Source organism: Centruroides sculpturatus, unplaced genomic scaffold (genome assembly GCF_000671375.1).
Source record: "Centruroides sculpturatus isolate CEXI.00-Female unplaced genomic scaffold, Cexi_2.0 scaffold554, whole genome shotgun sequence".
In the NCBI taxonomy this organism is placed as follows: Eukaryota; Metazoa; Arthropoda; class Arachnida; order Scorpiones; family Buthidae; genus Centruroides; species Centruroides sculpturatus.
In genome coordinates this window covers 64,923-76,391 of record NW_019384851.1, presented here as the reverse complement: position 1 = coordinate 76,391, position 11,469 = coordinate 64,923, and the positions used below count along the sequence as shown (strand labels likewise).

General features: G+C 29.0%; 1 protein-coding gene across 2 annotated transcripts in view; it reads right to left on the bottom strand.

Annotated features, from left to right (window-relative positions):
- Window positions 1-9,088, bottom strand: part of LOC111630490 — a 27,950-nt gene extending 18,862 nt beyond the window's left edge. Inside the window, exons 1-4 of one of the 2 annotated variants that reach the window (XM_023374600.1) lie at window positions 8,908-9,088; window positions 8,248-8,357; window positions 4,955-5,156; window positions 3,151-3,313 (exon numbers count right to left, since the gene is read on the bottom strand). In XM_023374600.1, coding sequence (XP_023230368.1) covers window positions 3,151-3,313; window positions 4,955-5,156; window positions 8,248-8,357; window positions 8,908-8,994 — 562 coding nt within the window. In that variant the 5' untranslated portion in view covers window positions 8,995-9,088. The remainder of the gene's footprint in view (window positions 1-3,150; window positions 3,314-4,954; window positions 5,157-8,247; window positions 8,358-8,907) is intronic. The other variant, XM_023374599.1, reaches the window with a different exon arrangement.
- Between the last annotated feature and the right edge of the window lie 2,381 nt (window positions 9,089-11,469).

The window sequence follows — 11,469 nt, the reverse complement described above, 5'->3', positions numbered from 1 at the left end:
GATGTCAATAATTTGTAGAGTGTTGGAAGACATGTAATTGGTCTGTATTGTGTGGGGTCTGTGGTTTTGTTGTTTTTAGGTTTCATGTAGGTGATGCCCCGAGTAAGAAATTTTGGCATATCTTGTGGATTGACGATGATGTGTGTTAGATGTTTAGCTAGTTCCTGATGCAGTGATGTAAACTTTTTGTACCAGAAATTGTGAATGTTGTCTACACCAGGTGTCTTCCAGTTGTGTGTTCTGTTAACAGCGTAGCGAATGTCGTGTATGTTTATTTCAGCACAGGGCATAGTTGGTATGTTGTGCAAGTTTCTGTTCTCCTCTTCGATCCAGCCTGCTTCAGCATTGTGTGTAACAGCATTGGACCAAAGAGAAGACCAATAAGTTGTGAGTTCTTCTTCTGTTGGTGTGCCACTGTGCTGTGTTTCAATATTTGTTTTGGTACTGATTTGTCTGTAGAAAAGTTTTTCATTGTTTGTGAATAATTTATTTTGTTGTTTTTGTAGTGTATATGTCTTGTATCGTTTGAGTCTACGTGCTTTGGCTGAGAGTTTGTTTTAGTGTATCGACGTATTCTGTAATGTGTGTGTTGTGATGTCGTGTTTTGTGTGTGTTTTGATTTTCTTGAAAATGTTTTTGAGTTTATTATTATTATTATTATTATTATTCCCCACGTTTGAAGCTTATAAAACAAGATTAAAAATGGTGATGTCATTTCCTGTTTAATGAAAACAAGTCTCTCTAGATTTAACTCTTACATTGTTAAATAAAATTTTTATTTCATATTTATTTTCAGATATGGTGGTATTGTGATATTTGAAGTGTAACAAACATGACTGCATGAGGAAACTGTCCATAATATTAACAATTAAAAAAATCAAATGCTAAATTTTCATATCACTTGTCTTTTTCATCCATGTGCATTAACCCTCTAGGTCACTTTTCTTCCAGAATTTCTAAGTTATGTAATTAAACCACCTAACTTTATTTGCTAAATTATAGAATTTGGTCTAATTAGTTTAGATCTAAGCTAAAAATAATCCAACTTTTGGATATGTTTAGCTTTTCGAAAATAAATTTATAATTTATTGTGTATTTATACTTTTCCTAATCTGGTTCAATAATTCTGAAACTATTCTCCAATTAAATACTGCTATAATACATCCTAAAAAAACCAGTTGTCAGTAGCACTAAACACTAAAAAATTTCTTACTTAATATTTGATCTAGTTCAGTAATTGTGCCCTCGGGCATTTCTATCCAATGAATGCAATGTTTCAATTTTTCAAAACCTTGTATTAATTATACCTTATATACATTATGTTTTAATAAACTTTATGGTACAACCTAAAAACAGTAAAATTTATTCAAATATGCAAGAGGAAAAAATATATACAAAATATAATTAAATACAAAAATATAAAATCAAGCACAGATGGACCTCAAAGACAAAGCTTTTTAGTACAGTACATGATATGACTGACAGATGCTAAAGGAAACCACATACATAATAAAACACTAGGCCTTTGCCAAAAAGTTAATCATATTGATAATGCTGATACTTAGCAGTACAGGTATACCTTGCCTTATGTCGGTAATTGGTTCCAGAAGAGGTGACGTAAGTCTAATTTACTTGTCTCCGAATCTACTTGTCACTAGGCTAAACCATGAATTACCATTCCCTGTTCTGTATTTTATTTATTAATGCATTTTTAATAATATATAATTAATAAAGATCTATTTTAAACTTACAAACAAATAAATTTTAATTTTTAATGTAGTACAGAAAAAAATAATCTANCAGTATTTAATTTTTTGGCTGCATTTGTAGCATTCTCACCACTTAAAAATAAAAAGTATAAAACATGTCTCTTATATTCATCTGTTACTTCCATTTTAACGAAAATAAACAACTGAAATGTTCTTAATTCTGAACAGTATTATATGTATGAGATCCAATTTAACACTTCAGTGTAAAAACTATCACATTAGACTGGCATTTTTAACAGCAAAACAAGATTTTTCTCAAGGTCATAAAATACCCACAAACTTATGGACTGACCTGATAATTCAGCATATAAATTTAAAACAAATATTTTCAACTGTTTAAAATAGTTGAAAATATTTTCAACTGTTTAAAATAGTTGAAAATATTCATTTGCTATAAATATATAATGCTGAATTATAAGGTCTTTTGCTCTGACTGTTTCATCCCATTTATCCCTTTTTACTTAAGATGGCCATCTTTTAAAAACAGACAATTCACAATATCACAATGAAATCTTGTTACAATGTACATTGATATGATTCATTTTAAGGAATATTTAATAAGAGAATATATTTCATTACTTTTATTATGATTCATTTAATACGTTATTTGCTCATAAAAATGACATTAAATATTGCTCATATTTTATCTAAAATTGAGAAACAAAGTTTCAATTTATTGAAGATAATACTCATTTTTTAATTGAAATATTTCATTCATAATTTCTATTTACTTCAATATTTGTTTAATCAAATAAGGCACTAAGAAGTCCTATATTGATATTTTCATATAATGTACCATGTACTGTACTGTACCTAACATGAAGGAAATACCTCATTTAATGGAAACATTAAAAATCCTTAATTTTATAACACAAATTTTTTATTATTATAAATAATAATAATGAGAAATATTTATATGGATTTAAAAAATGTTTTTGCTTCATTTTTAGTGTGTTATTGGAGGGGGAGAGAGAGAATTTCTCTTAATATTTAAGAAATAAATCTTACTAGAAACTTCTGTTCTGTTTTGTTTTTAATATGTTAAGCTGTTTAACAGGATTATAGATGTATAAATTTCCAAAGGAATAGATAAAGACGTCAAAATTCACAGGCAGAGCCTTGTTATAGCTACATCACCACTGTAGAGTTAACAGTAAGTACTATGTAAACATCAAAAAGAAACTAATTATGTTTATCTTAATTTTTTTATTCAAAAAGAAAGGAATCTAGCTTTCATTTGTTAATTTAAAGAACTTTTGACAAAACTAATTCTAAAATTATAAATATAATTAATAAATACTTGAAGTTAGTTGCAGTATTATTTTTATCAATGTTTTAAAAAAATTGCAGATAAATTTAATAAACTCTCAATAATTCTTACGTGAAATAAGTGTATCCGGTGGGTAGCGAAATGCAAAAATCCAATCTTCTTCCACTTTCAAAATCCGGCCAGTAATCCGTGCATAATATTCATAATTCTCTCTTCCAAATAAATTACTAACACCAAAATTATCTATCAAAAATTTCATGATTCTAGTTGCAATCTGAAAGATTAAAAAATTAAATATTGAAAATAGTTTCAATAAAATAATGATTGTTTTTAAACATAACATAGCAGTGTTTAGATGATTATAATTAAAATTTTCAACTATCATATTTATTTATTTCATTACATTAAAGTCTTGACAGACATCTGATTTCCACTCCCTACAATAACTTATCATAAAAACAAATAACATCCCTTAAAATATAAAACAAACAAAAATAAATAAATACCAATGATAAAATAAAAACTGGTAACAAATCATAAAAGTACTTTTTGTACTCTTAGTATAAATGTGTAATGCAGATTTTTTTATGTTAAAAAGATATATTTCTAAATTGTTAAATTTTGATTATTATTTATGTAATAAGGAACAAGATTTTTGTCATTTTATCTGAAAAACATTAAATTAAAGTTATAAGTAAACATTAAATTTTCTAGAATTAAAATTTATTTTCTATATTAATTGGAAAATTAATATTTTAAAATCAATACATAAATAGTAAATCTAAAAACTAAGCAAATACTGCATGAATAAAAAAAATTATTGTTTGATAACAGACACACACACACAAAGTGTAAAACATACATAGCACATCCTGTGCAAAAGAATATTATTATTATTATGCAATTTTTTGCCTTGTTTACATACAATGTGATTACATTATATACTAAATGTGAGTGCTCTGATAAAATTTGTATAAATTAAAGTTTTTTTTGAGAGTTGTTACCATTAATTTCCATAGTACTGTATATTCACATAAAATAATGCAAAATATTAGAAATGTGTTTTCATGATATCTATGCAAATATCATAATGTAATGTAATTTACAAGGGTCATTCTAAAAGTAAAGAATGTTTGTTTCTCTAGATATTTTTATTTAAGATAATGAAACAAAACTTATTTTACAACACACGATACCTTAGCTATATTTCTACATAGTCGCCATACAAATTTAAACATTTGTCATAGTGTAACATCAGCTTTTCTATGCCTTCAGTTCATTGTCACTTCCATAGTGATTCCCAGCTAAAAAATGCTTCAATTTTTGGAAAGATATCATCTCTGAGCCTAGTCAGGGTTATAAGATGGATGTTCAAAAACTTCCCACTTCCCCCAAAAACTGCTGAAGCAAGTTCTTCGTCAGCGATGCAGCATGCGGACGTGCATTATCCCAAAGAAACACAATGCCTCTGGACAACAATCCCTACTGTTTGTTTCGAACTGAAGCTTCATCACATTACCATAAACCTCAGTTATCTGTCTGTAAATTTTGATAGGGCAGACTTTTTTAGCATTCAAAAAGTGTATTACACTACGAACCTCACTCTTGGCAGGATCTTTAATTTTGTCACACATTTCAAAGTCACACTGTAAACAGTAAACAATCATTGGTGGCTCGCTGTTAGCATCAGACTGGCACAAAAACATGGGAAGGTTTATGATGCAGCAGTTGAGGGTGTGGGAGAACTGAACGGCATGTCAAATCAAAGCGTTCTTTTCTTTTAGAATGACCCTCGTATAAAAAACAAACATTCAACACACACAAAATCATTTAACATTAGCACTTTTAATCTTGTAATAAAATAATTTCCTACTTTAATTCATAAAGCAATTTAATTTTGAATATAAGAAAATACCTTAAATCTAATAACATCTTCCATTCTAGCTACTTTTCCATCACTCACACAAGATTGAAAAAAACTTGGAGCCACACTGACTCCTAAAGCTTCAGAAGACATGCCAGTTTGAGCACGATCTGCTGCCTGAGCAATGGCACGGAATGTTCCAAATAAAAGCACCAACAGGTGTTGAGCAACAACTGGAAGTGAAGTGATTAACCTGAAAAATATGTATGAAAATATCAGTTTATTTATATTCATCATTTAGATGAATCAAAATCTTCACAAAATAAAAACTCATTGTGTTAAAAAAGATTCAAGTGAACTATTAATAATTTAGTGAAGAAACTTTTGAGAACACTTTCAGACTCATTTAATTTTTTATTTGAAAATAAGATTTAATTTTAAAAATGAAGTGGTCTAGCAAAGTTTAATACTTTCACAAAACTGCTAAAAATTATTTTTAAGTTCTAGGCTACATTTTAAAATTTAATTATCAATCTTGGATAAAACAAGTGTCATACAAGTATATATATATAGTAAAAGAGGATGGATTTGCTATGGATGCTTAGACCATTCAATCAATTGCTACAAAACTCAGAAGTTATGTTCATATACTTCTGAATTAGATCATGTCTCATCACTCCAAAATATTGATGAATTTCTACATATCAATTTCTGTCAACATTCAATTTTCTAACTTTACATGAAGTGCTATCTATTGGCAAAATTTAAGAAGCTAATAAAGTATATATAATTCTTACAAAAATGAATTTAAAAATATATACATTTATTATATTCACTTTCTGTTTGGGGCCAAATTTTTTAACTGAAACAACATGACTTTTGGTTTCATTCAAAAGTTCAAATATAGTTAATTGGGCTTCCGAAGCTCTCCATATCTGATCTCAACTTTCATCTATCTAAATTCATTCTCAAAATTAGGGACAGACAGCAGACAAACAATGAATTTATACAGTTTTCAAGAGGCAATTAAACCATGCATCCCAGATCTTCCAGAGATGCATCCTCCTTGGCAGATCGCTCACGTTTCGCATTGCCATAATCAAATAAACCAAACCAATTCTAATATTTTTCTATACATACAATATTCACATGGACAAACTTAACTACCATAAAACTGGACACCCAGCCCCACCCAAGATTTCATCTCTCCTTATTAAATTAAACCCATTGCCCCAAACTTCCTTCACTGGTACTGCTTAAAGATGTTTTAATGTTCCAAATTAATGTACAGTATATGCAACAATTTTAAGGTATAAAGTCTTTCTGTGCTGATGTTTATTTTATTTTTCATATTTATTATCATGGTGAGATTGCTTCATCCAAAATTTCCTGTAGTTGTAGTTTGTGTAATGTGCACTATATTCACATGTTGAGTTTTACTGTCAAATCTGCTTCCACTATTCTTATGCCACAATTTTCAAAACTTTCCTTTACTTAGATGTTTTTGCTGAGCTTTACTTTAACCTAGTTTCACCAATTTTTCTATGGGATCACATAAAAACAATTATTTAAAGAAGAAATTACGTAAAAATGCAAGAATAAGTTTTATATCAAATCTTTTATTGAATATTAAGGTTAGCAACTTTTATCATGAGCAGGGCCATCACAGCCTATCCAACATGGATGATTTTTCAAATATTAATAGTAGACAAGTATTAATGGGTAGTTGCTGACCATCCTCACTTCCAGGAAGCCAACAACTACTTTTGGTCAAATTAACTTCAACCTCCTTCCAAAACAGTCCCTTCTTCCTTTCATATCTAGTGGTATGGTATCATTCAAATATGAATATTGCATAAGAGATTACCGGCCAGCATAAAATATGTTTTAAGTGGTTTTCCAGAGTGCAGAATTTAAATATTTGCTGTATTTTTCATATTTGATTCATTGGTAGATTACCATTTGATATTTGGTTGTGGATGAACAGTTTGTTACAGCTGATATTAGAAAAAAAAATAGTATCTTAAAAATTTAATATATTATATTTTCAATTGCTGTCTATTTGACCAATAAAATGGTGCCATTTTATACCACCCAAGTATCGCCTACCATGACAATGGTAGGCTAAAATAACCAATTTCTTTATATGGTTTTTGTTTTAATGTTTGTTATACTGTATTATAGTATTTGATTTATATAACTACAAAGATTATCTATGTAAAGATTTATCACACCAAGAGATCAATCTAACACATTTTCAAAATTATTTCTTCCTCTACTGTATACAATTTAAAGAAATTTTTAAATGTGCTAGATTTGTAATTTTTCATCCGATGGTTCTTTTTATTTTTTATTATTATTTGAAGACAAGTTGTGTTAGATTGTTCACTTGGTGTGAACAATCTAACCCTTATGTAAGATAATCTTTATAGTTATATAAATCAAATAATAAAATATAATATAATAGAAGGGTTAGAAGTATGAAATAATGTTTGTTTTTAGCAAGTTACACAGTAGTGGAGAAGTGCTTATGATAGGGCTTTTGTCCGTCTGTCAGATTTCCACATGCATGCACAATGACTTGACTTTCATTACCTAAGCGTTAGGTTCCATTCAATCCACTGGATTAAAACATTTGATTTAAACATTGGAAACTAGGCTTATAACTTAAGCCTAAACTCTATCAGCAAGAAATTTCCAACATTAGGCTTTGGAGTTACCTAAGCATTATGTTCTGTTCAATTCATTTATTGTGCATATCAACATGCATGCACAAAAGGAAACTGAACATTTTTGTTTATGGTCACTGTAAGCTATAGTAAAAACCAGTCAGTATATTATATTAAATTATAATAATAATTATTATAATAAATTTATTTTTTAAAATATTTGATTTGCTTTTGTGGAGCATACTATCATATAAAATAACAAGACTGGTCAAGCCTTTGTCCAGGCAATGCTGGGTTTACCTGCTAGTATGCATATAAAAAAATAATACAGGTATGCATCCACAAAAAGATTAATCAACCCAATTTATCTCCTCTACAAATTCATTCAACATTGTGTATGCAGTTGTAAAACTACATAAAATCATTGTCATGAAGCAGAGAGATTAAAAGGAATTTTATTACAAACTGAGTAGAAATAAAATAAACATGTGGTAATAATTTCCTCTGTCAGTTGTGTTTGATGTACAAAATCAAGATGTTAGATATTTTAAAGATTGAATTTTTACTCATACAAATTACTGATTTCTTGATGATCAGCAATTCTAAATTATATAATTTATATTTATAAAAATGAAGCATATTTAAATTTTAAAAAAAAATTAAATTTATAGTTACCGATGAATTCTTTCACGTTTCTCATCTATATTTTCTATATTTATTATACTGAATAATTCTTCCTCATTTTCTTGACCAAAGATACCACCAGGCAATTTTCGAAGAAATTTCTATACCAAAGATATTTTCAGTTAAATGACTTCAAAATAAATTTTTAAAGTGAGAAACTTTAATTCATAGGATAGGATAATTCATTCTATTTTTTTTTCTTTTTTAATTAGTCAAATTTATCAAAAGTAAGTAGTGAAATAATTAGGAAAGGTTACTATGGATAAAGTATACTGAAATATATGATTAAATTTGTTTCTGATTGGTTAGATAATGAAATTATATGTAAACTGAAAATGCCATATTCAAGTTATGAATCTCAACTGTTAACATATTTTTCTGGTTGCATACAAAGTTTTGACAATAATATATAAATTACATATATAAAATTCAGTTGTTTAACCTAAAATTACCTAAAGTTTGTGCTTAATACATTTAATAATATGCAGTTATACCATCCACCAAAATGTAAATAGATGCATGCATTCTTTTAAACAACTCCAATTAAACTGATGTTTGTAGATTTTTAAAAATTAGTATGAATTCCATCCTATCAATTTCAATTTATAATTAAAACTAAATTTTATAGTTAATGATTATATATTAAATTACCTTCAATACTGAAGCAATAGTATACACTGAAAAATTATCAATATTTATAAGCCTTCCATGCTGAAGGAAATGAATCAGTTTCTTCATATTTCCCTGATGTCCAGGAGCACGGAATATGTCCCTCTTGTATGGTGCTTCTTTATTTAATTTCAGTATCAATACCTATAAAATATGTATTAATTTTATATTCTGATAATTTATCAAAAATCTCAAGTCTCTTTAATTCTGTTTAAGGAATAATAGTTTACAAGTTTCAGGGGTTGCTTTGGAAAATTTTAAAATATTGCTATTTTGCCACTTCAAAATATTTATTGCCACCAGTTTTACTTACTAATTAATGCAGGTACCAGTAGCCTTATCAGTTTGGCATCTGGAAAGCAAAAGTAACATGTTAAGCTGTCACAAGGAGAAGGACAAATGTTCAGGTCTCTGATTCAGATGACACTTGGTGAGCATGTAGCCCTAAGCACAAAACTCCTCATCCAAATATTAGGACCCACTTCTCAAATGTTTCTGAAAATTGAGTGTTTATTTTATAAATCTTTGGAAATTTCATGTCTGATCAGCAATAGCTAAGTAAATAAGGTGATAGGTACTGGAGCCAGATGATATAGGTTTGAATCTTTGCAATTTTAGTTTAGGTTAATTTTATTACACATAAAAAAGCTATTATTTTACCATATCATTATTATTATTATGTTGGGTTTTGTGAGTTATACTCGGTTCACACCGGTGGCTGTGTACTATGCCAGACCAGAGTCAAGGCATAGCAACCAAAGCAAAACTAAAATTAAATAAGTGTGTTAGTGTCTGTATTCAGGAATTTCCTAACAATGTGGCATGTATTCAATATAGTGGCCTTCTGTAGTGTGATGTATGTATTTCTACTCAATTGTAATGTTCCCAGGCTTTTATGTAGTGTGTGGGGTATCACACCTGTACAGGAGAGAACAACACATACAATAAGCACCCTGTCCATCCTCCACAGATGCCTTATTTCCTGGGCGAGTTCTGTGTACTTGCTAATTTTTTCAGTGCATGTGTTTTGTACATTGTGAGTGTTTGGAATGGATATGTCTATAATGTNGCCTGCATTGCCCTATGGATCTGTAAAACTACTGGGCTCTCCCACCACGACCAGGTGGTGACCACGGGAGAGTTATTATTATTATTATTATTATATAGTGTTGGTGGATTACGTCCTATTCAGGTACTATTGAAGCCTAGTGCTATGCTGGATTAAAGTCAATGCATAATTGCAGAAAAACTATTGCTATAATTATGTACTATTCAAGAATAATACTTACTGTTGTTTTATCTGTTGTTTTTTAAAAAATTTCCTATACAAGATGTGTTTACAATGAAAGCTTTCTGTAGTGCAATATACTGTGTGTTGTTAAGACCTGATGCTTCTACACATTTGCAGAGTTGTCTTACTATAAACTTACTAGGGGAAAGTAAATAACAGAAAGTGAAACATTCAAATTTATATAAAACCTTAGATGCATGGTTCATGGTGATCTCTTTGGAAAAACACAGATACCAAGTAGAGATAACAGTTCAGTTCATAAATCACTGCCATTAGATTAAATCATTTTATTGTCATGTGGCACATTTGACAAGGGAACTTTTTGATTTAATAATTTTATACTCTTTTCTTAACTTTATGTAAACATGAATTCAGAAAAGTACAAGTAGATTTTTTGCTTGTTTAATTAGGTTTCTTTTGGTGGATATACATTTCATGTTAAGACATTATGTTAAGCTTAATAAATTTTATCTAAGCACTTAGTGAATAATAGTAAGACAGTTTATCCCAATCTCACAGTTACCCACATCTAATGTTACTTCAGATTTTGCATTAAAAAATAACAAATATATTAATTGTGTATCTAGGCTATGCTTGCTCATTTTTGTATAACATTCATATAATTCCAGATAAAGTAAAATTCTCCAGAATCCAAAAAGGAAAATGGCAATCAGATCATTTTCAGATGATTCCATGAGAGATACAGTGAATCTGCAAGAAAACAATTTAAGATCTACCATTTCAGCCTTAGCAGACCTCAGTATGTGAAACAAGTTTGATCAAGCCAATGTTAAAGCATGCGCCACAAAAGCAAATCAAATATTAATTTTGTTTAAAATAAATTTTATAAATTCTTGGAATCAAGTAGTAGTTCAGAAGAATTTTTCACTGAATATACAGTAAGAGATGTGGTTTATAGATTCCAGAGGAACGAGGTAGTTTTTACTATAGCTTCCAGTGACCATAAATGAAAATGTTCAGTTCCCTTTTGTGCATGAGTGTATGCATGTGCAATAAATGGATTGAATGTAACATAACACTTAGGTAATGCAAGTGAACAGAGTCATTGCACATGTGCATGTACTCAATAAATGGATTGAACAAAGCATGCACATGCACATGTCTGACAAACACACAAAAGTCTTAATATAAACACTTCACTACTATTGTGGAACATATTAAAAAGAAGAGAAATAATCCCAATTCTAGCATGCAAATGTTTGTTTCCAACTATGCTGTAAACAAAATATTCA